The sequence below is a fragment of the Sinohyriopsis cumingii genome, chromosome 3 (assembly GCF_028554795.1).
Source record: "Sinohyriopsis cumingii isolate HCF-2022 chromosome 3, ASM2855479v2, whole genome shotgun sequence".
Lineage (NCBI taxonomy): Eukaryota > Metazoa > Mollusca > Bivalvia > Unionida > Unionidae > Sinohyriopsis > Sinohyriopsis cumingii.
The window spans coordinates 37,494,285-37,520,713 of record NC_142963.1 but is presented as its reverse complement, the minus strand read 5'-3'; the positions used below and the strand labels follow the sequence as shown (position 1 = coordinate 37,520,713).

The 26,429-nt window shown below is 38.6% G+C and overlaps 1 protein-coding gene across 5 annotated transcripts in view; it reads right to left on the bottom strand.

The window, feature by feature from the left end:
• The window catches only part of LOC149802708 (maternal embryonic leucine zipper kinase-like), a 101,723-nt gene that overhangs the window by 42,458 nt on the left and 32,836 nt on the right, over positions 1-26,429 (bottom strand). For all 5 annotated transcript variants that reach the window (XM_089952104.1, XM_089952103.1, XM_089952107.1 and 2 more), the window contains exons 6-9: positions 25,710-25,778; positions 24,490-24,582; positions 6,891-6,989; positions 2,417-2,584 (exon numbers count right to left, since the gene is read on the bottom strand). In XM_089952104.1, the coding sequence (XP_089808230.1) occupies positions 2,417-2,584; positions 6,891-6,989; positions 24,490-24,582; positions 25,710-25,778 (429 nt within the window). The remainder of the gene's footprint in view (positions 1-2,416; positions 2,585-6,890; positions 6,990-24,489; positions 24,583-25,709; positions 25,779-26,429) is intronic.

The following is a 26,429-nucleotide window of genomic DNA, read 5'->3' as shown; positions in this document are numbered from 1 at the left end:
AGTACACTGCTGACGTCAACTTACTTCAGCAGCCGCATGGCATTAGTATTGCATTGCATCAGAAAATGATGCAATCAACTGTGGATGATGTGAGCATGATGGTATTATGCAATGTTACATCATTATTCCGGATGTTGCTGCAGTCCTACTGGAGAAATTTACACAGTGAAACATAGAAAATGAGGTATATGAATATCTTCAAAACGAGAGCCAATACAAATTTTTCACGGTTATATTCGTGTTCGGCACACCAAAATACTACAGATTAGGGCCTTTTCAAGTCAGTAATGATTTCACTGTTGACCAGTGTAATATGATATTCAGAACTCATGTATGAAGAAAAAAGGTAAACCAGTAAGTTTTACAGTCCAATGAAAGTATCAACATATATGAACATGTGCCAGTCAGTTTAATCATAAAAATAACTTTTATGTAAAATCATCTTTGTTCAATAATGTTTTTTTCCTGCTGATTACTAATTTCACCAACAATATACTCATGGTACAACAGATTTATATTTTAATTGTTGGTATCAAGAGGTGTGACACTGTCACTAACAAAATTAACATACTATAGGAAATCAACATCCTCATTACTAGACCCAAATTATTTAAACAATCACAATTGTTTATCGGGTTTTGGCATTTCAGGTAATATAAAAACGTCATAATTGGGCCAATTTTTTCAGGCAAACCATACAAATCAAATGCTGTAATCAATTAAACACTGCAACAAAATAACATTATAACAAAGTCTTGGTATATGTGTGTGTATATATATATATATATATATATATATATATATATATATATATATATATATATATATATATATACACACACACACACACACACACACACATATATATACATACACACATAGTGAAACTCCTCAAAACCCACATTTTTCCTCCATACAAAATGAAAGCACAATGATCAAAAGAAATTATATGCCAAATTTTAGTCACACGGTTTTTAAAAAAATCCATAAAACTTAAACTCACTCAAAACTTAGAAATATATTTTAGTTGCTAAATCCCTTACACATGCCAGAACAAATTTCAGTTAGTAAGTATTGTAGAATGCTTATCTCTGAGACAGACACCTTGAAAATGTCCCTAGGATACAGGAGGTTAAAATAATACTTGACATGTGTCAAGACCGATTATGGCTGACAATAGACTCATCTGAAGTTTCTAAGGTGACTTATTCATGAACTAAATGCTTGTAAGCCCCATTAAAAAAATATATCATGTATCTGCTTATTATCTAATAAAAATTTCTGTATACGATCAGTACAAAATTTTTGTTTTTTTTGTTTAAAAAATGTATATTAGGGCTTTTTATCAAGCACATGGCCTTGTTTTTGATGCTTTGCTGACAGAGACTGACAAAACAGTATTCTAAACACCAGATTGCCTCAACTGATTTACAAAGGAGAATATTTTTTTTACATGTATGAATTTAAGTAGCCACGACTGCCACTTATCTTCATTAACATATCAAAATGTCAGAATAACCAGTGAAAGCAGCACAGGATATCCTTACAGTATAAAATTAGTTTGATCAAAATGTATGATTCTGTACAAAAACCTACATTGCAAAAACCAGGGAAAATTTGGCAATAAGACTATCTTCTGTTTCAGATATTCTAAAAAAAACCCCCAAAACTCTCAAAATTGAAATGGGGTGGGTAGGGTGCCCAAGAATTTCTTTTGTTTTGGGGGCCACACACACACACACACACACTGTTATGTGTAATAAATTTGTATTATATGTTGACTTTTCTTGATGGTTATATGTTATATACATTTGCATTTAGTACCTGACCTTGTCCAAAACCAAGTTCACTGTGTATCTGACCAGGGCCATGAATTTTGTAAACAACATAATAGCTATTATTTCTCTACAAATGAGAATTAAATATCCAAATCATTATTAATGTAATCATGTTTATATGAATTTGAGTTAAAAGATATAGTCTTGGTTCTGACTTCAGGATCTTCCAGAATCTAAAATTTTAGTGACAGAGTTTTCAGAAAATGGTAATTGTGACTTAGGACAAGTAGAGGGGTATTTAATCTTGTTTATCACAAAATTACTAATTTTTGCTTTAACATGAGTACAAGGGAAGACTAAGAATCAAAAGGAGTGCTCTGGCAATATTTGTGCAAAGAAAAACATAGATGATTGTTATTCTTACATTATCATTAATCCTAAGGAGTTCTATCAGTAACAACTGCCAGGAAACTCACTCCAGAATAAGAATCCTTCCCAACTGTTGCACATGAGAATGCCTATGAACTAAGATGTTGAATAGAAATTTCACAAACCCGATCAATCAAGAGACAGATCAATGATGGACTGTCATTTGAAATATAAAGTTTAATGTATAACAAACTGTGCATGACCAGTACCTTGTATTTACTGTGCCACTCTACTGGTACATTTAAGTCTCTCGTGAGCCATGGGTGGTTCAGCAGTTCATTAATAGTGATTCTCCTCTTGGCATCAACTTGTAACAGCTGACCAATCAGCTCCTTACTTTCTTCTGACAACCAAGCTGGAGTTTCGTACTTTCCCAACTAGAAATACACAATAACATTAGGTGAAAGTCATATGCAGCCTTTCCTGTAAGCATTTTGTCATAAAGTCTTTGACTTATAAATATCATGGTGTAATTCAGATTAAAACTGAGGAATACATGAGATGCCAGCCCTGGAGATAAGCTGTTAATATATTTAAGGTCAAAATTTCATGACCTCATGGGGCATAATGAAAAATATTCAGGCCTTGAGAAATTATGCAAGTTTCAGACAGGAAATACATATATATTCACGTATGCTAGTAAGTAGTTAGAACTATACATGTGCTTTGTATTTTTTTTTCTTTTTCAAAAGTCCAAAATGCTTCCAAAAGTTGGATTTGACCCAAATGTTTCTCAACATTCCATTTGCTGGCATATATGACATGTGTCAAACATGTCATTAAAGGATCATAAATATAATTACATTTGTAAGATTGGCTATTAATTTGTGACATATACAGTTGGCTCCACTTAAACGCATATCACCTAACTGCATAGATTGCTTAAGTGCAAAGCGAAAGTATGGTCCCATTTTTCCTTCAATAATATGCACAGTAACCAATATCAGATAAATGCATAAATCATTTAATTGCATATAATTTACTGGTTTCAACCACTGACTTTATACGTATTTGACACAGCTTAATTGCATAAACATGGTCCAAACATCTAAAGTGGAGGTCAAGACTGTATACATGTAGACTGCTATCCCAAAGATCGTAGAAAATTGTAGACAGTACCCCGGCCAACCTCTGTGCTCATCAGCTAAGGCATTATTAATGCCGGTACATTGGTTCTGCAATGTAAATTTAACCCATTGACCAAATCTATCATGGCTAAGCGCACACGTAAAACGTTATCGTTGGCAGATCGTGTGGAAGTAATAAAGAAGTTAGATAATAAAGAAAGTCATCGATTGCACAGTTGTTTGGTGTTAACCAAAGTAAGATATCGAGAATTTAGAAAAATAAGGAAAAGATTCTTGAAGAATGGCAGAGTAACAGCAATCCTTAACAGAAAGCGTCAAAGGGCAGGAAAAGCGTAAGATGTCAAGGAAGCCCTGTTGCAATGGTTCACCAAGCAATGAGTCGACAGGTGCCTATCAGCGGCCCACTGTTGCTAGAAAAAGCACATGGACTAGCACAGGGTTTAGGCATTGCGGATTTTAAGGCAACAAATGGCTGTATAGAGAGATGAAAAGATCACAATACTATAAAGTTCAAGAAGCAGCCTGGGGAGAACCAAGACACTGATGACTTGGAGAGCTATCCCTCATGGAACACTTTCATTTAAAGGTGCTGATGTATCCAGGGATAAAGTTACAAAAGATCATGTGACTCTGCTGCTTGCAGCTAACATGGATGGAAGTGAAAAACTATAGCCACTAGTGATTGGCAAAAGTAAAAATCCGCATTGTTTTAAGAGTATTAAGACATTACCAGTGGTATACAAAGTAAATAAAAACGTGTGAATGACAGGGGACATAGGGCAAGAATGGCTTAAGAAAATTGATAAACAGATGCGAAGAAGAAAACACAAGATTCTCATGTTGTGCAACAACTGTGCTGCTCACAGTGATAATCTTCGCTTGACAAATGTCAAACTATTCTTTCTACCCCTTAACACTACATCATTTATTTAACTGATGGATCAAGGCATCATTGCTAAATTCAAGAAGCAATATCGATCACTAATGTTAAGTCCAGTTGTTAACAGCATCGACAATGGAAGTGAAGGGCGTGCTGCAGAATTGGCGAAAAAACTGAATTTACTGGATGCCTTGCATCTGCAGAGAGGCATGAAATTGAATTTCAGGAGCAACCATCACCAACTGTTATCGATGTGCAAGTTTTGTCAAGAACACTGTGTCCACTGAAGATATTACCGATGACAACAACACTGAAGTTTTTATCCCACCCACTATGGCATTGGATGATTTCAATCGCTATGTGGAGGTGGATGAACACCTTCATACTGATGAAGAAAAAAAACAGATGCCAATATCTGTTCAAATGTCCAGCAAGAAGAAAAGGATTCAGATTTAGAGGATGTGGAGGAGTCTACCAATGATTTGTCTGTCTCGCTGCCAAACTTTGCTACTGCCATTAAAAGTCTGGAGACAATTAGAGCATTTCTGGAAGCAAATGGGTGTGAAAATCATATGACAGATTTTATAATTTGCAGACTATAGTCCACCAGATTGGCTGCCCCAACTTTGTTTAAAAATCAATTACAGACTTTTTTTACCAAGTAACTTGCAAACTTTCTGCAACGACTTTAATGTCATTCTTTTTATGCAAACTTATTACTTGACTGGGAACTAATTTTAGTGGCGACACCTATACTATTTTGCTACCAAAGAGTGAAACACACTGTCAATAATAATTTTGGCAATAACAGTTATAGTGTTTATCTGAATTTACATGCATTGTGGAATTAAATGTATATGTAGATGTTTAATACATTGAAACACATTTATGTAGCATATGAGCTTTGTTTGTGTGATTTTCCATTTTACAAGTACATGTACATTGTAAATACAGGTATACATGAATTCTGTTTAAATGCATACTCTCTTTATATGCATAGCTTGGGTCCAGTCCTGAGGCTATGCATATAAATGGAGTTGACTGTACAACCATTTTGTACAAAAGAACTTTTGGAACTAATTTGTCAGGAATAATGAAAATAGCCTGTCAATATCAAATGAGTTGAAACAAGATTCCTCGATTCCTCAGGTTTCTCCATACATTCCTTATGGAAACAAATGATGTATCGGCTCAGTGAAGAAGTACAGTGGTACATACCACCAGAAAAAATATCACAGTAAACCCATAATACCAAGCACCTGTAAAAATGACAGTAAGAAGGGGTGGTGGGGTTGTGTTAAATGACTGAATACTCATTTAATAATTGCACTGGGAATAACTGTCAATATAGAGCTTTTACTAAGGGTTTTTTTTTTGTTGTTGCTTTTAAGTATAAATTACCTTTATTTTCAATATATCCAATCTGAAAGATCGAAAAAAATATTTCTTCAAGTGGTTTCAACAAAAATCACGTGTACCAGGAAAAACATTTAAATCACAGCTCTTTGCATGTGAATGCAGATACGTTTTAATACTACTGTAGATTCAGTAAAAATAAGATTCTTTATTGTAAATCGGTCATAGTGACCACCATTTCATTTGGACGAGTTCCTCTCCCTGAGACACATCTACATGCTAACCTTCAAAAGTGACAAAGAACAAAAATATCAAGCTTAACAAAGAAATAGGTGAAAATATTATTCATGCATGAAAATTAGGTCAGTCAATTTTTTTTTATACACTAGAGTTATTCATCCTGAGATCCATCTACGAACCAAGTCTCAAGAGCATGGGTTGAAACAATGGTTCAAGATATTGAGAACATACCAAAGAAATTGCTGAAACTATAAATATCACTCTTTCGAAAATCAGGTCATGAGAAACTTTAGATAAAGATGAGTTACATGGTACATAGTTACACAGTAAATTTTTATGAGTGTAAGTAAAGTAAGGTATGAGATACTGAGGGTGTAATGCAAGAATGGCTAAAAATACTGATGCCAATCACACCAGAAAATCGCTTCACACTGACATACTTTGGGTATGGCAGAGTTACTTTTCTGTACATGTATCCACATGCTAATGTTTGTAACAATGCAAACTGGCTCCAAGATGCGGAGTGTAACAAATGGGTGATAAAAATTTATTTTAAAAAAAAGTCACTCTGGTGTGAAATTCTGGTCAAAGTGATCTAGTTTTTATATGACAGAGTTAGTCTTCCTAAGGAGCAACCAAATACAAATAGTGAGCGGAGGTGAAATAGATAACAAGGGTATAACAAAAGAATGAACACCATGCTCACAAATATGTACTAATTTATGGGCAAAATGCTATATCCTCTCCTATTTACTGTCCAAAGAATAACATAATTTAGAAAATCATACAAGAAGTTCCCATGTTCTAATTGGCTAACTAATGGGACATAGTTTAGGACAGTACACATTTTTCTCTTGATTCCAGCTAAAGTCACTACACCTGTTCCAATGGGTATCTAACATCATTTGATATACAAAATCTATTATTGCGTACTCCTTGGGAACTGTCCTACAGTGTTGTTTAGTGGAGTAGAGTGTCTTTGCCTTCAGCTTGGGCTCTATACACTACTAGAAAAAAACAGTTTCCTTGGGAGAAGGCAATAACTAAATATTAGGTCATTGACAATTTTGGCTACTACTAGAAACTCTTTAATGGGAACTAGTGAAATGGTATACCAACCTGTATTTTCTTGTATAGCTGAGGTATTTTCTCATCATCAAATGGTAGATAACCGCAAAGCAGTGCATACAACAGGATTCCCATGCTCCACAGATCAGCCTGGAAAACAATGGAGTTCATGTAGGAAACAATTTTCTTTAAAGGATCAAACTACCCCATCTGATAATTTTTCAAGGAGTGCTGATATATAACAGAAACAAAGCACAATTCTTTCACCAAGAACCTTTCCAAAATTTCCCTACATTTCCAGGCTGAAACTTTTAAGAGGCTCCTACTGATGTTGGAATTCTCAATCAAAAAGTTGCATGTGTGTGTGTGTGTATGTGTGACCATATGCATTAACACAAATTTTATGTTAACTACAGCAGCAGGGGGGGCGAATCCGACATTTTGTCCAATCGTCATTTGGCTTAATTATTACTTTCTGCACTCAGCGAATCCGGTGTAGTCAGCGCCCGGTAAAAAAAAAACGACGACGGTCCATCCTACACGACGGTGACATCATTTGGTTTAATACACTTTTCTGCGCGCCGATCCCAGCGTCGTCAGCGTCCGGTAAACACAGCGACGACCGCGTCGATGTCATCGCCCCCCCTGCTGCTAAGAAGTTATTTACAATGAAAATTATTTACAACTAACCGAATATTTGGTCAAGTCCGATACGATATCGTGTCCGAGGATCATGTAAATTTATCGTTACAAATCCATGTGGGGTCGACTGAGCATGACTAAAAAAGTTTCGAAAACCATTAAAGTCCATGTCACCGCCGCACCATGTCTGCCAAATATTTCGTAGCGTGTGTGTATCAACGCCGTTGAATACAGCAATAATATTACAGTTGTCTCTGATTACTTTTGGAATCTGAGTGTATCGTTGAGTGACATATATCACGTCGGTGTTTTTATGCCTGCCTCTGGAAAATATCCTAGCTGGGTTTTTTTGATTGTCTAACATAACATCATCGTACACGACTAGATTGTTAACGTCGCCATCAATATCATCAATGCCTGGTGCATCATTGATATCTGTAATAAACTCAATAACATTTTTTTCAGCGATCGCTGATGCATTCTCGTTAAAATCTTTCAACACCTCGTAGCATCGTTGATCATCCACGCTAGGGGTGATTAAATACAACTTATCCCACTTCATCCATCTCATTATTAAATTAAGTAACAATTGCGTCTTGCCGGATCCAGATGGTCCGATGATAATCATCCGGATCGAGTTTGGTAACGCTGCAACATGCTTAACTGGTTCTCTCGTTTTAGTCGCCGAAAAATCAATTATATTCATATCTCTATACATAAATTATGGATCTATATTGTGTGAAGTGTAGAGTGCGTACTGGCACAAATGATATGACAACAATTACCACAAAAAATAACAGATCGGCGCTTACTGGTAAGTGTGTACAATGCGGTACAAAGAAATTTAGATTTATTTCTGCTAGACCCGGGGATGCTTTAAAAAAAAGCGAGGAGGTGATATTGCAGCCAAGTTATCAAAACTCCCCGGAACACCGTGGGCAAAGTATCCAGGAGAAAAGCACCTCCCAGGATATAACTACTGTGGCCCCGGAACACGATTAGATATCAGACTCGATGATCAAAATCAGCCGCGACCCGGTGAGTATCCAATAAACGCTATCGATAAGGCGTGTCATGCTCATGATGTTGCTTACTACAAAAGTAGCGATCTGCAACAGCGTCATATCACGGATGTAAAATTAATTCACGCGTTAAATGCTATTCCTGATAAATCATTCAAAGAAAAATTGGCTTCATGGTTGGTAAAATCGGCTATGAAAGGTAAATTAATGATTGGAAGCGGAGCTTCTCGCGCTGGTAATTGAAAACGCTAGCGTTTATAATAACAACATGGAATCCATCTATTATTCTCCGAGAGGGTACTGGAAGGGGAAGGCCGCAATTGGTAAACTCGCAAGCGCTGCAAAGGTAACAAAGGCCACTGCGGCTAATTGGTTATCCAAACAGGCTATATGGCAAATCTATCTACCACCGCCTAAACAAATCAACTTCTCACACTTTGATGTTACCGTACCCAATGAAGTTCATCAGGCTGATATACTATTTCTGCCGCATGACAACGGTTACAAATACGCGCTAACCGTACTTGATGTTGGGAGTCGATACAAACAAGCGGAGCCGTTAAAAACAAAGTCAGCAACTGAAGTAGCCAACGCGTTTGAGCGGACATATCGAAGGGGTCCTCTGCGCTGGCCAAATCTATTACAAGTTGATTCTGGCAATGAATTTCGCGGCGCTGTTTTATCAACGCTGAAACATCATAGCGTCGCGATACGACGAGGTCATACTGCGCTACATCGTGATCAGGCAATTGTTGAACGATTCAATCGGACTCTTGCTGAACGGTTATTTGGGTATCAATACGCGAAGGAATTCATCCAAGAAAAACGATCTCGTGAATGGGTCAAAAGGTTGCCAGGCGTAATTGCAGCGTTAAATAACAAGATTACCCGAGCAATCAACATGAAGCCCAGCGACGCGATTAAAAAAAAGTATATACCCGGAAGATCAAAAATAGATAGCGTTTCCAAGCCGATTCTCGGCGATGTCACTGTTAGATATCTGTATGAACCAGGAGAGCTTGAAGGCGGCAAAAAAAGAGCTACTGATCCTATTTGGAGTGTTACCACACATAACATATCAACGATAACACGATCAACTGGTAGACCACCGATCTATAGACTGGATTCAACTGCCCCACAGCGGGGGTTTACACGCGAGCAACTACAAGTGATACCTGACGATACTCAATTGCCCCCGCGTGGTCTTAACTAGCGCCGTTGCGTCTATTGCACTCAAGACGGGTCAACCTCACGTTACCACGGATATGACCGAGACTGTTATCGATCCTGTCCACGGTAAATTGGCGAGCGTCTTTATCCGAATAACGCCAGCGCATTACACAATTGCAACTCGCGCAGTGATTATTCTGTTGTTGTCGTAACGCAATTATTAATTCGGCATCAATATCAAAACGCCACTGTTTTTTTTTATCCTGTTGGCGGTAACCCGAGAGTTTTCTATCAATGACGCTAGCATCAATAATGTCATCGTTGTCGCCGGCTTCATCGGTGGCTTCGTCAATAACAATTCTTCGAAGCTGATTCATTCTCCGTACTCTGGACACTGCAAGATAGACTAGATTCGACCATTCGATGCGATTATCAACCATCCAAACAATTGTATCCGTGATAGTCAATCCTTGCGAGGAATGTATTGTTGTTGCGTATCCTAGCGTCCACGGGGATTTATCAGCACGTAGCGCGTCCTCGACGACGCTGATATCAACGAGCACAATATCATTCAGCACAAGAATTTGTTTTTTTGTCCCTGACGCTGTCGGACCCGGGATTTCAACTTCAATGTTTTGCCGCCGTGTGTCCGCGGGTCTATAACATAACGGCACTGGGCGCGTTGGAAACTTTTCCTTATGCAACGTAAACAACTTCCGCTGAAGTCTGTCTCTGACTATCTTTCTACTCGCTACAATCAAATCGTTTGGTCTCCATGTTTCCCAGAATTCATTTAACGGCGTTTCCGGAATCACCTCGCGGATTATTTCACATTGAACTCTATCCGGCTGTAATCTGATTAATTTTTTAACCTCGCGCAGTTGTTCATCAAGTGCTCGGTAATCAGTATCGGTTTCTTCATAATAGTCCACAAAACCCTTTAACCAATCATGTGGACCCTCGCCGACAAATGGTGGTGGTTGACCATGATCTCCGCACATGATTACCGCTGTATTCGCGCGCAGCAACCACTCAAGAAACATTTGTAAAACATCTAATGAAACAGTACATATCTCATCCCAGATGATAACCTCAGGAATAAATTTTTCCCCCATTCGATCAGGAGTCCACTCACCGCCGCTGTATCGAAAAAAGCTGTGATAAGTAACGGCGTCAACATTTCGTTGTTTTATCTCTCGCGCTAGTCTATGGGTCGGTGTAAGCACGATTATACTTGCCCGCGTTCGAAATAATTCAATTGCCCGAGTCGTCTTTCCTGACCCGCCACAGCCGCTTAAATAAACTGTTTTATATCTACAAATTGGATCAGAACACGGTGGTGCATTAGACCATTCTGATAAATTATCACCGCGTAAGTAATTGTTTTCAACGGTGACATCTGCTGACGGGGAATAATCGCGTCGTATTTCATTTTTAATTCTCCATATACCCCAACTCTCGTCCGGACTAGTAAACTCTGCTAAGTTTCCCTTGTACTTTACGTCTATGTAAAATGAATCAATCGCAACTCTAACCGCGGTGTCGGGGAATCTATTTATCATCGAGAATAAATTGATAGCGGCGTAACCCAGCATAGACGCCCTCAAATGCGGATACGCGGGGCTGTCTCGATCGGCGTAAGTAACAACTGTACCCAACTTTGTTCCATTGGACAAGAAAGCTGTTTTGCAGTTCACGTATCTATTTTTTGCCACTGCGTCCTTGATTACGAAATCATATTCTGCGTCATCTATAATCAGCCGTGAGCAATATCGTTTGTAGTCGCAGTTTTTTCCACCTTGTGTGAACTTACCAATTATTCTTCTACCGAGATCTTTTGCCTCGCGGTTTCGTTGGTTGAGTATCTTTTTGGACCATTCGATGATATATTCCTCGTCGGCATCAATGTGTTTTCTGGACTCGTCAATTATGCTATCTAGACGCTCTGGTTCTGGTAACCAGACTTCAGTCTGCGCCCGGTATGATATTATTGCGTCACTGACAATCAACGATACAAGCATGCTACAATCAATCATATAACGTAACAGCGCTATTGGCAGCCACTTCTTTTCAGCCATGTGTCTACCGATCCAAATATAACAACAGCGATGAAGTCCTGCCGCGAATTCAAATGATACTATGCGAGCGAATCCGGTTAAATCAAAATCAGGCAGTGGTCCATTAATAGCAACACGAGTCATTTCATGTCTGGGGTGTCCAAATCGTTTAAAGTACCCAGCGGCGGATCCATACCCGAGAAAACTCGCTGGATAACAGGCAACCATATCAACGGAAATCATAGCGTCGCGGTTGTATTCAGTGTTCCATAGTCCACCGTGATAGTATTCCAAACAACTGGATTGTACATCCGGTAGAAATTCCTTGCGCGTTGGTCTCCACGCATTTTTCCTTGCTGCAACATGAGCCGCAACCGATGGAATCGTAAAACAATTTGTTAGCAGTTGTTCATCATGCTCTTCAAATTCCATGGCGGTTTTTTTCATCTTGTTGTGAAACGCTTCAGTGCGATATAATTCACCGTTTGGTCTTACAAACTGATCAAAGGTATCCACATCGTTTTCAGCGCTGCGAAGTAACCACACTGATACAGGGTCGTTTTTACACAAACAAGCAATAGCATCAAATAGTTTCCTCTCCGCGAGAAAACCATCCTCTCCCAGGAATTCCCCCGGGATATACTTTACTGTTCTATCCCGTGGAAATATTGCGACCGCGGGCGTCCACGCGTGTTCGTTATGATCAATAATTTTGATTGGGGCTCCATTTGATTTATACTTTGATTCATATAATACTTCACCGGTTATCGTTGTAACGGTTAATGGAAATCTCAGCGACGTTCCTAATTTCGCTATGTCGCTGATGGTTGCTCCTCGCTCACGCAATGTCTCCTCCCATTGGTTTATTTTACTACGTCGTAAATCAGTCAATTTGTTTCCTCGACACGCATTTGTAAAATGCTCTATTACTCGTTCTGCTACACAATTTATCCCCGTTGACTGTTTCATCGGCGCTAGTTTTCCGATATCAGGTTTCTTATTTAACGGGTATATTCCATAGACAACTGCTGTTTCAGGATACGCTCGTTCATAGTATGGTCTGTCAATTCCGGTTAACAGCCCTGGCTTGGAGTCGCGGCTAACAATGACTGATTTCTTGTCGCTGAGAACCGGTTCAAATTTATCACGTATGATCCAATTACCTGATTCCACCCGGACAATGAATTTTACTCTGAAGAAATACTTTTTACCGTCAAGTTGTGATATTATCGTTGCCGCGCGTTTGTCGTTCATGGTAGCATCAACAACACCATCAATTCGAAATGTTGACCAACTATGAGATGCACCATCACGCTTGAATTCATTGATACAGTCGCGTATTTTACTCAACAGGGTTCTATCGTTTATTAACGCTTTTGGTGCGTCCTTGAGGACTCTATCGAGATTGAACTTAATATTTTTCCAGGGTTTAATTGCTGCTAATCTCTCGAACTCCTCCATATAATTAAAACAAGTATTTAAATGAAAGAATATAGTATAATGAATCACTGCAAATGGTTGATGATTGGGTCGATAACCCCGTGCAATAAATCATGTAGAGGTGATCATTTACAAAGCGTTCGTAATGGTTCTCTTGGCCCCCTACCGTGCTTGGTTTGCCACGTTGGTGTAAGAGGAAAATCGCAGTTGTGTATCAATTGTGGCGGAAAGCGATACAGAGAGTTAAAACGCTATTATGATAAACGAATAAAAAATGCCGTCATTGACCCCACCGCTGACTCAGTCATTAAAACTCTTCAGGACTACATTGCAAGGTTTATAATTAAACCAAATAATGAATTAGACAAGTAGTATTATTATACAAATGAACCAAGAATTTCAGCCGCATCCTGTGCTCGTTAATTACGAGGCATCTCGCGACGGCGTTGTTAGAAATTGTAGACTGAAGAAGCCGGTTGGTACCGTAAATAATCAGGGGTATTTGATGTTTGGTGCCGGAAAGAAGAAGTATTATGTTCATAGGGTGGTATTTGAAGTATTTAACGGATTAATCGAGAATGGGCTTGTGATTGATCATATTAATAATAATAAGACTGATAATTCTCTTATAAACTTGCAAGCCATCTCGCAAAGTCAAAATACCAAAAAAGGCCAAACTGGTAAGTTTTCAAAGCAAGCAAAAAGCGTAAAGTCATTTGATACAACAACGCACGAAGAAAAAATATTTCAGTCGATGAATGAGGCAGGAAAATATTTCGATATTTGTAGAGCCTCAATACGATTTGTTGCAGAAGGAATACATAATTCAGCGATCTCAAAAAAGACGGGTCACAGAATTCGATTTTCATATGTAACAGAAATCAGCGAGTGACAAGGTCACCGTGACGAAGTCGCCATGACGAAATACTAAACACACCTCGGGATTGATACGCAGGGTTCATTTTGTAAAATAATTTTTTTAAAATTTAGAAATAAGATGTTTTATAAGAATATGAATATCGAAGACATCAATAATATATTAACCGAGATTTTAAAATTAAAAAATCAAGGAATTGTATTATCTGATAAGCTTGATAACCAAAAAATATTGTCCGATTATGAAATTATTAACGAGCAATCAAAGAAAGGTCGATATACCTTGCCACGCGAGTATTCTTTTATAAAGCGATTACAATATACGATCAATGAAAACTTGTATGGCAATGACGTAAATGCATTTATTGGACTATTTACTGCCGTTGAGACAGTACGAAAAAAACTCGGACAGGCTTTTGAACGACGTCGAGAAATCTCTAATAAAATTAAAAACATTAGAAGGATTATAGACGAAAACTCCCTGGAGCCCCTGGGACATATCCCCCCGCCACACTCGGCGGGAAATTAGAAACTACGGAGCAATTGCAATAATGGTAGGCGAATCACTTACTACTCGGCTAGCCAGAGAGCGGCTAGTAGCGCTTAAAAAGTTCATACCGTTACGAGACAGGGTCCGAAAACAACTTTAAACGCGGCAACAACTACAAACTGATTTTGCTGTTGGAAGCGAACAGCTCTTTGCTCCGGTAACTAAAGCGACCAAAGATGTTACGGCGGCAACTGTGCCCGTCCTCGGTGCGCTTGAAAAGATAGCGGCTCAGACCGAGCAAACAAAAGAGTCTCTGGAAACACTCCCTGCGAAAATAGCGGTTGCTACAACACGGAGGCCGCCACCACTCGCTATAACGGACCCACAAGAACCTTATGTTACAATAGCCGATGAAGAAGAACTAGGCGCCACCGCAAGAGAACCAGAAGAAGAAATACCGGAAGAAATAGAGAAAGAGGGGAATATACCCTGTAATGTGCTTAAAAAGAGCACAATAGACACAATTAGAAATCTCGGCTACGAAGAATTAGTTAATTTTACTGTTACAAATTTTGCTAAGGACACACGAGATGAGCATATCAATAGCGGCTACGAGAAAAATATAAGGTCGTTAAAGGACTGGACAAGAATAGTGTATTTGGCAAGTAAATATAAAAATGAATTACCACCGCGTGATAATAATTATATAATATTCCACAATAAAGTAAAAAGTGAAAGACCAAAACACGGAAAAGGATACTCTGTTGGTAAAGATGTTACTTGTCCTGGTAGTGTTTTCAGTGATATATCACGGCTAGAAATACTAATCGGAGGAAAACGAGCCGGAAATAACTCTCCGGAAATAATCAATGAGGCCGCTGATATTTGCAGGCGGTTATTTGCCGGTGGTATCATGGACATTAATGTATATCGAATGCTCATAGACGAACTCGTGGACCACGGTCATTACAGCGATTGACCAATCACTGGTGATCAATCACTAATTGGAAAACACTGGTGTTTTTTATAATAAAGATGATTATACACTACAACCATGATAAACCAGTCAGCGTCTACGTGGTAAACTCACGATTGCCTGTATACCGCGCGTGGTACGGAGACGGTCTCGGTAGCACCATTGCGGGGTTATTTACAAGAATGGCTCCAAAAGTAGCGCCGTTAGCCAAACAATTAGGAATGAAGGCTATTGATGTTATTCGTGATAAGGGTATTAGTGCTATTGGAGATGTCGCCGGAAGGGCGTTTTCTGCAGCAAAGGACAAACTAATGTCGTTGGTAAAATCCAAGGGATTTTCACGAAAAAGAAAACAGAAACCACCGGTGATGCCATCAACGACAGTGATGCCTGCAAATGTCAGTAAAGTAATAAATAACGCCGTGGAAGAAAAACTAGCGTCGTTGGTAAACAATAATCAAGATGACATCGCAAACATAATAGCGGGAAGTGGTTTAAAACCAAGACACAATTCAAAGAATTTAAAACGACGACGATGATTTAGATGCATCAGCGTATTAAATAAAATGTTTAAACGAACAGCTGACCCGGCGTTTGATATGGACGCACCAGTGCACAAGGATGATTCTGTCCGTAATTATCAATTTTATTCCTATCATGCAGTACAACCCAACATACGATCGCGAATTGAACTACCAGTAAATACTTTTTACCGTGTGAAGCGTTTATTGAAATCGAAGGAGAACTTGTAACAGAGGCCGATACTCCTGCTGTACCAGCACCGTATCCAGATGGTACCAAAGTTGGCTTAGTCAATAACGGCGTAATGGCGCTATTTGAGAGCGCAAAATATCTCATTGACGGGCGAGAAATTGAATCAATAGAACGTGATGTTGATGTTGCTACAACAATAATCGGGCTAGCAAGATATTCCGACGATTATACAAGATCAGCGGGTCCATCTATGATGTTTGCAAAGGATACTAGAAACACTGCTGGAAACTCGCAATTTGTGGTAAGACGACCAAGAAATAATGCTGATAGCGCTAACGCTGATGTTGAGAATATGATTATAAACAGCGATCCTAATTTTAACATCGGAGCTGCAACACGCATATCAATGTTAACAGGGCCGCGTAGATCTTTCTCATGCGCGATTCCACTGCATCATATATTTGGATTTTGTAGGAACGTGCGAAAAGTTATCTACGGAGCAAAGCATACCATGGTGCTTGTGCGAAAAGGTGATGATAGAAATGCAATTTGGAGAATTCCAGCGGATCTTGCGAATCCAAATAATGACTCTGGTAAAGTCGTTTTAACTAAAATATTATTGTGGATGCCAGTAATGACTCCATCCATTACCACAGAGGCACGATTGCTATCCTTTATGGAGCAGGGAGGAAAATCATTACTAAGTTGGCTAACAACAACAACAGATACTAAGCAATCAAATATCAATGGTATATTTACATGGAACCTGGCATCACAACAAGGCATTTCGGCTCCGCGTCATATATTTGTTGCGTTGCAGGATATGACGAGAGTTGATAATCAACTATCCAGCCATATGATATTTGATCGATTAGGCGTTACTGACGTCTCGCTGAGAATAAACGGCCAGCAGGAACCATCTGAGGATATACAACTTAATTACGGTCAAAACCATATTGCACGCGTGTACCATCGGTTGCTGTCGTATATGAGTCGTGATCAAAACGTCGACACTGGTTTGCAAATATCACAACATGATTTCAAAGAACTATATCCGATCTATTACTTTTCGCTGGAACATCTTGATTTAACAAGACAATCCGTCGTTGATATACACTTCCGAGCTAATGTAACTCGTGGCGTTATTGCCGATTATAGAGCGGTTGCTGTCATTCTCAGCGATAAATCAATGCTGTTGGAAAGTGTTGGTGGACGAATGAGAATCGTTGATGCACCAGTGGAAAACATGTAATTGAAAACATAAACGCGTTTACAATAAAAATGTCGTATAATGTTGTTGGTGTAGAGTTGACCGATGGTCAAGCCAAGAAATTACGATCAAAGTCGGCTAAACAATGTGGAACCACAATAACGTTAAAGCCGTCACAGATGCAGGTGGTAATCATAAGATATCGTTGACGGCGCGTCAAATAAAACATTTCAATGATGCGATGAAGAATAAAAAGGGTGTTCAAATAGATTTTTCAGCCGCAGCAATTAAAAACATGGAAAAGACCGGTGGGATATTTCCGTTGTTAGCTGCGATTCCAGCGTTGATTGCCGCGGCGGCCCCAGCAGTGGCGAAGGCGGCGGCGTTAGGAGCCGTTGGTACCACGGCGGGAATGGCATTGAGTAAGGCAACCGGGAAAGGCTATTAAAAAAAACGACCCGTAGCAGGAAAGGGTCTAAGACTAATGGGAACCCCGTATTCATGGTACTCGGGGAAGGGTCTAAGACTACCGGGAACCGTTTAATGACTCCTATGTCTAATTTTGATTTAATAGATGCCGCAAACGCGTTAGCGATAAAAAACTTCAGAGGTGTTTTTATGAGGGATCAATTACCGACAAAACCAAGGAATATTGAAACCGGTATAATTAACCTCGATAAATCCTCCGGAGCGGGAACTCATTGGGTTGCATACGCAATTGATCCGCGTGCGATCGTCTATTTTGATTCATACGGGTTAGCCCCGCCAAACGAGTTCATGCGGTATATCCGGGCGTGTTCAGCCCCGGTTTTTTATTCCACGCTGCCAACACAACAATTAAGTGACCCACCGATATGCGGCCGTGAGGTATTGAACGTACTCGCGGCGATTTCATCATCGCGGAAACCACCTCATGTGGTTGTAAACGAATACACTAGTGGGGTCGTAGAGGCCCGGCGGGTTAATTAAAAACTGTTTTTTTTTACAATAATAATGATTGATATCTGGGGACGACCGGTTTCAGCGCTGAAAAAATCCACGGAAACGCTCGCCACCGATGACATAAAAAAACTAATCGAGGATGAAATCGCTGATACGTTAAATTTAACCAGTGTTGACCCGGGCGAAATAGTTGTATTTCAAGATCGTCAGGGTAAATTAAAATCCAGTAATGTGTCGCTGAATGACGTTTTAATACGACAGCGTGATGCCGCCGAGAACACCATCGCGTTGTATACCGATGACGGACGACTTAAATCAGGTGAATCCATCTTGACGATAAATGGAAAAATAAGTACACTTGGCGACAATTATATATCCGTGTCGGATTCGTTAAAAAATTTGTATGATAAATTTGACGCGCAAGCAAATCAGTTCGAGGGGATACAAAAGTCTGTCACCGATATACAACTCACTACTGCTAGTTTTTTTGGAACCCCAACGGTAACCGAACCGAATCTTGTGGGGATAAAAAGTACTATTTCGGAGTTTACAACGCTGTCGGGCCAATTTTACACGTTACGAAAAAATTTTAACAGGGCTGATAACACCATTGATAAATTCTTTGGTAAAAAAAATACCAGACCGGATGAAATTACAATAACTATAAATGATATCACTGCGTATGGACAGGAAATAGGAACAATCAAAACTGATGTTGCAACGATCATAAATAATGTAGACGCGCATAAACTGATAATAGAAAAAATCGGCTCTAATGTTGCAACGATCATAAATAATGTAGACGCGCATAAACGGATAATAGAAACAATCAAAACTGATGTTGCAGCGATCATAAATAATGTAGACGCGCATGGACGGATAATAGAAACAATCAAAACTGATATTATAGATATCAAAGACAGACTACCGAGAATAATAGTGCAATTTGAAAAAATAAAAATCCCTCATGAAAACACCATCAACACAGTATACACGATTCGGCATGGATCATTCGCTTGGACTCTGACACAGAATACAGTAAAAATCACCGCAACTGTTAAGGGTATTTATCGATTGACACTGGTTTCAATGATGCAGTTTAATATATTATCGTCGAGTTCATCCGGGTTTAACAATACAATATCAACAATTATAGACAAGGGCGCAACTGAACAGTTTACAATTTATGCCGTTGATAGAAATTTAACCGGGGCAAACATTACATGGTATGTGGAATTTGTAACGGATCTAAGTAATTAAAAACACTAGCTCTTTTAAAATAAAAATGACCACCAAGGTAATTGAATCAGAGGTATCACCGACGTCACATCAATATCGATTCAATACCGTAAAAGAATTCTCCGCGAATTTGAAAACGCTTTCCGAACAATACCGTGTAAAAATAAAAAAATACCGCCGAAAAATAACCACCATCGACGCGGTCGTGTACTCGGTGTCAGGTATAGTAGCCGGTACCGGTGTTATTTTATCCACGGTGACCATGATGGCCCCGATCGCTGTTCCAATCGCTATCTCCGCGGCGACAACAATTGCTGGAGTCGCCAAAGCAATCGCTAGAAAGATATCATCGTGTTCTCAGAAAAAACTCAACGAGTATACAGTAAAACATCAAATAGTATCCGACGCGTACTCGAAATTATCCGGGTTGATCTCGTTGGCGATAGATAATTCGTTTATATCCGATGCTGAATTCTCCACGATGGTCCAGTTGTATGACTCCGCGATGTCAAAAATCGAGGATTTTCAACTGGAAGCTGGAAACCACGTGGCTGAAACCACTTCAATGGGCTTAAAACACTCTCCTGAAAACAAGCAGGTTGTTAATATTCGGTGTTGAAATTAAACACTAGAAACAGCGAATAATAATAATGTCGCTGAACCCCGAAGGGTTGCAATTACTTCAACGGATCGCGGAGAACACCACTCCGGTACAAACAAATATGATATCGATAACATCAACGAAGCCAGAATTCAGTGTAAACTTCCCATCATCGGTCCCAGTGAAGGAAATAGCGCTGGCAAAATTGCGAATATATCAAAGTTGGCCTAATATCCGAGCGGAAGCATTTAACGGACAACAACCTAATAACTCGCTGGTTTTTGCATGGACAAATAAACCCGATGGGACCCCAGACTGGAAGGAGGTTACAATACCAACTGGGTCATACCAAATAGAACAAATCAATAAAGAATTTCAACGCAGGATAAAATCGATCACAGGAAAAGAATCAAAAATCGCTATTACGGTTCATGAACCGACGTTATCGTCGACGATTGAAATAAGCACACCGGGGTATATGGTTGATATTTATAACAGTTCAATAAGAACCATACTAGGTTGGCCCGAGAATCCACCTAATGAAATCCCTGCGGATTTGCACACGAATGCGCAATCGTATCATGAAATTATTACCAGTTATCGAGATGGTTTGTCTATTATGAAAAGCACGTTATTACCCAGTTGGTTTATATTTCAAGACAGGAATGCCATGCAGTGGTATTTTCAGTATGACAAAACCCCTGAATCGTCCGCAGTGTTCACAGTTATTTTAAATCATATCGTTAGTGCTTTTATCGAGATTAATCGTAATTACCAATTGCAACTAGAACAACTACGGAAAACAAAAGCACGAAAACACGTTGAGGTGTTAAATCAACTTATATCAGACATGGAATATATCAATAAACGAATCGTTAAAATAATATCCGATAACAGCGATGATAATAAACAAAAATTCCTAACCGAGTATAATATCACAGAAGCCGATTTACCCGATTTCAAGTTTCCAGAATACAACGCGCCAGAACTAAGAAAGTCTCTTAATGATTTTCTCGGTCCATCAATTATCCTCAGACACGATAACGGAGATGGTGGTAGGCATATTGCTCCATACAACGTAAATATCACATCGGTGATAGCAATCAATCTAGTGTGTGATGTTATCGAAGGGAGTTACCAGGTAGATACCAAGCAATCAAATCAAGCTCAACAGGGGTATATCCTTTATTCATTTTCACCAACAGCCCCTCCCGGATTCTTAATCGTTGAGAGCCCGATTAACCCGGTCAATATGCGATGCCATAATCGGTTTTTAACGAGAATTAATTTCAGACTTACTGATCAGTCAAATAACCTAACTGATCTACAAGAGGAGGAGTTAGTGATCACTCTGTTTGTAAAATCATTGTAAATAACTTCTTAGCAGCAGGGGGGGAAATGACATCGACGCGGTCGTCGCTGTGTTTACCGGACGCTGACGACACTGGGATCGGTGCGCAGAAAAGTGTATTAAACCAAATGACGTCACCGTCGTCGTTTTTTTTTTACCGGGCGCTGACTACACCGGATCCGCTGAGTGCAGAAAGTAATAATTAAGCAAAATAACGATTGGACAAAATGTCGGATTCGCCCCCCCTGCTGCTACTACAGTACTGCTTTCTTTCCTGGATGCCAAGTTCCCTCATTCAAGCTCATAATTACAACCTCCGATTATAGCTCTCCCTCATTATAATGAACTTTGTTATAAAGCAAGTCTGGATATAACATGGTAGAACTATGGAACGTCCAGGACCAAAATCATACAATTTATTACATTCATTGAAAGAAACTTCATGTTATGTCTTTATTTCCTTTAAAAAAATTCAAAATTATTTAACAAGCACTGATTATACGGGGGTCTGTCACATAACTTGGTGGTAATCAGGGATTTAAAAAACAACTTGCCCAACTCCCAGAACACAATCGAATCGCAAGCTCAAGTTTGTACGTTCCATGTCCATGACCAAGTAAAAAAAATAATGAAAGAGATAGAGAGAAAAAAGTCAGGTTGCATTTCTAAGAGTTTATATTCTGAGTGATTTTGCTTATGAAGTAGCAATAGCAGTGACAAGGGCTTAATTCTCATGACTGAAAGGTCTCTCTAAGTGAGATTTGATTAGCTACAATATCACAGCCTTAAGCTAGCCAAGGCTATGAAATGATCCTATACCTTGCAATTGAGCAAAAAACCTATTCTCACAAACAAAAGACACTTTAGTACAACTATACCACTTAATTAGAGTTGTTTTTCCTTCAGTTTGACTCATGATGAAGTTATTATGCCTTTACAAGGTAAATATGTCTAAGCTAACTGCACTTTGTCCAACATGACAGATAACACAAGATGAAGTGAGACTGAAACAAAAGTAGTTATTAGATGAACTAGATCTGCTGTCAGATCAGCATTGTTTTTAATTAATAAAAACTAGCCAGCTTGTCTTTTTATGAAAACCCAATATTCATATGACCATCCATTCTTTTGGAATAAGTGAGGGCAAGACTTCCTAGATAATCACCATGGATGCCATACTGGATATCTGATGATCACCATCTTCAGACCAACCAGATCTCAGGATGAATGTGTGTTTGTGTGATTTGGATTTTTTAACGTAGCTTTAAAAAATTTCAGTCATATAGCAACGATGTCTGCAGTGTGGCAGTTGATAGTGATGTCTAGCACTGGGGCATCATGCTGCAGACATGTAGCATGATGTCCCATCCAGTCACATTATCCTGACACCAGTCCAACCAGTCCTAACACTAATCTCTTAACACTGAGCGCCAAGCGAGGCAGCTGTTAGTACCATTTCTGTAAGTCTTTGGTATGACTTGGCCGGGGATTGAACCCGCGACCTCCCACATCCAAGACAGATGCTCTAACCACTAGGCCACCAGAGCGGTCGCCAGGATGAATGTGTGCATAAAGTTTCATGGCAATCCTCCCACCCATTTAGAAGCAGCAGTTATAATAAACTTGTGCACATGGTCTGACTATGACAGATGAAGTGTGGAGGACAGGTAAAGTCTCAAAATAATGTGTGTCTTTGAACTTAACATAATGGATATCTGTAAATATTGTTTCTTCACATCTTTATCCCTATTTATAAATGCTGAATATTTAAATATTGTAAAATGGGAACAATGGTTACATGTATGCTTACATTTAGAATCTAGAAAGTAGGTTTCTGCTTTCATGCCAGGCCTCTGAAATATCCATTGCCACTTGACTTTAGAAAGCTAATATTCACTTGAGCAAGTAGTTGTCATATGTAGGTAATTCACTGGGAAAGATGTTGTTGTTGTGGGGTTTAACACCATTTTTCAGCACACAATAGGCTATGCATGGCAGCCAGTATTAATGGTGGAGGAAGAACCCGGGAAGAACCACCGACCCACGAGAAGCTACTGGCAGGCTTTCTCACATACCCACATTGGCTGAATCCGAGATTCAAACCCACACAGAGGTGAGATGGCAGTGATCCAAAAAGGAAAATGCTTCAGACCACTCAGGTCCCCCCCCCCCCCACACGGGAAAGATGAAATTTGAGACTAAATGGTAACTTTCAATCTTTTTGTACATAAAGATTTGCATCAATTTCGACATGTGATCTCATCTTAGATTTACAGGATAGTATGCCATTAATTTATGGTAGTTTTGCAGCAAGTATAAAATGCTGAATAGGCAGGTCAATTTATTGTGGCCTGGACAAGTAAACTTCCCATGAAAGTTTGAAAACCTGGTTAACTTCAACTATTCAAAAACTGGCATTTAATTCATACTGTTACAATGTAAGCTATCATAAACAGTGTGCTGGAGATTGTAAGTGGAGAATGTATTTTACTGTCTTGTTGATCCAGGCAGTAAAGTACATAAAAAAAAATGGAACAAAAAGCTGAAAATATGTGCTCAAGTTGACATTAATTTATTGTGGGACAGGTCCTAATGGGTAAAATAAATCAGCTTGAAGCAACATAAGTTGTTTGAAAGTGTTTTCCTTTATCACTTAGGCTATACTTAAGAAACACTCTATAAATGTGCTCAATGAACAAAGATAACTAGCCACAAAGAGGTTCGACCTAAATCCAAAAACTTAATCACTGTGTGATTGTTGTTCAGACAAGTGAAAGAACTTATGCCCCTACTGCTGTCAATAAATATTCATGATATGGAATGCTGCTGCTGATAATATCCATGTTGGTGTGTCTTGCCTTTTTATATTCACTGGCTTGAGGCAAAACTTAAGCATGTTTAAAAGCAAATAACATGTTACCTCAGCACCAAGGTATTCTCTTCCCGAGATCAGCTCAGGTGCAGCATATGCTGGACTACCACAACATGTGAACAAGTGATTCTCCATACCCCCCTGAAAATAATAAAATACGTCAAGTGATCAAGTGTTCCTGTATTTTTAGGTAGCTTAAGGAAAGGACCAAACCAAATGCTACAATGAGTCCTCAGATTCATAATTGTTTTGAAACAGAGTAGATCAATATGCATACCATATATACACACTTGTAAGACAAATCAAACTGCAAAATGCACATATCCAGATTTGTGTGTTGCATAGTGCACTGGCAGATCTCGTTCTGTGTAGTTTGTTAGGAGAATTAGTAAATCAAAAAAGATAGACCCTGAGCATTATGCTATGGCAGATCAGGATCTTTGTTGTCTGCAATTGACTCTACTTATATTTAGTACATCATTTTTTTAAGGTCTAAAGTAATAACAAACATATAAAAATGTCCACAACTATTTCTTGCAAGTCTTAAAACGTTTTAACCTGCTTTTCTTTTTTAACATATAACTTACAAATAGTGTTCCTTTCATGATTTCAAGTGTTCTTTTGAAGTTATGATTAGAACCTTTTCATTGAATACTCAAGGTTTAACAAAAATACTAAACATTATATACTGTATGTACTTGCACACAATTCCAATCCAGTGTAAACTGCACAAGCCCAGATGTGCTGTCACATAATATGCCTAAAGATCTGGGTCTATGCAGTTTGTTAAGAGTAAAACAAAGAAAAAAGACTGATCTACCATGCATTATGCAACTGCAGATTTAAGTTGTTTTCAATTGGACCAGATTTATTACCAAGTATATACGGAATTTTTTAAATAAAATTAAGTACAACAGAAAGGCAATATTCTATATCTTAGACAGGCACAAATAATTGTCAAAAAATGAATAACTAAACTAAAAATGTGAATAATGCATTTTTTTATCTGAGTAGTTAATATAAACAAACATATTCATAGAACACAGATGCTTCAACAGTATACCTTAAAACTGACCAAATGCCAAAATTTAACCAAAGTGTGACAGACTCATGGCTAGATGGACAAGGATATCTCTATATACCTACAACCATCATGGTTTGGCATACAAACCATAATTGTCAATTAACAGTGCTTATTTAAGATGTTATGTAAAGTTAACCTTTATACGTTACGTATAAAAAAACTATATCACAAAATCTGCATTTACCCTAGGTTTTGCACAAAGTCCAAAGTCAATCAACCTTAAATTCTGTTCCTCATCCAGCAGCAAGTTCTCCTGGTAAAAAAAACAAAAATCAAACTGATAAACTATGTTACTTTCCAATATTCTGACTATTTAATAACATTTATTATAACAAACTTTCAGAATTTACAATGCTTTACATACAGCAACATGAGAATATTCACACATATACAAATCTGATTTATTCCTGAGAAGTCTTCAATAAACTGTCCAAAATGGTGACACTATTTACATCTCATGACTGTTTGATAGATTTATACACCTGACTAAAGTCAATCTAGTGACAATACCATCCCCTGCTTGATGATCTGTAAGCAGTTTTCTGCTGCAATATTCCCATAATTTCTTCCTAATTGGTTATTTTAATATAATAACCATTTGAAGGACAGATTGTACATCCACCATTTATTGGGTAACAATTTTCACTGATTACATACAGACAAAAATTTCAGGTCAAAAGTATGGCAAATAAAAGAAAATATTGATTTTTTTCTAAAAGTAGTTACTTCACAAAACAATACTTTAAAACACTCTTTCAACCCCTGGGAATTTGGATTCAACTGAGCCAATGTTTACAATACAGACTTGGAAAGATTCAACTTGCAAGAAACGAAGTGCATCCCTATTACTGTTATTTGATGCTACATACAGGGCCATCTGTTGTGCAAGGTAAGGTATTGCTGA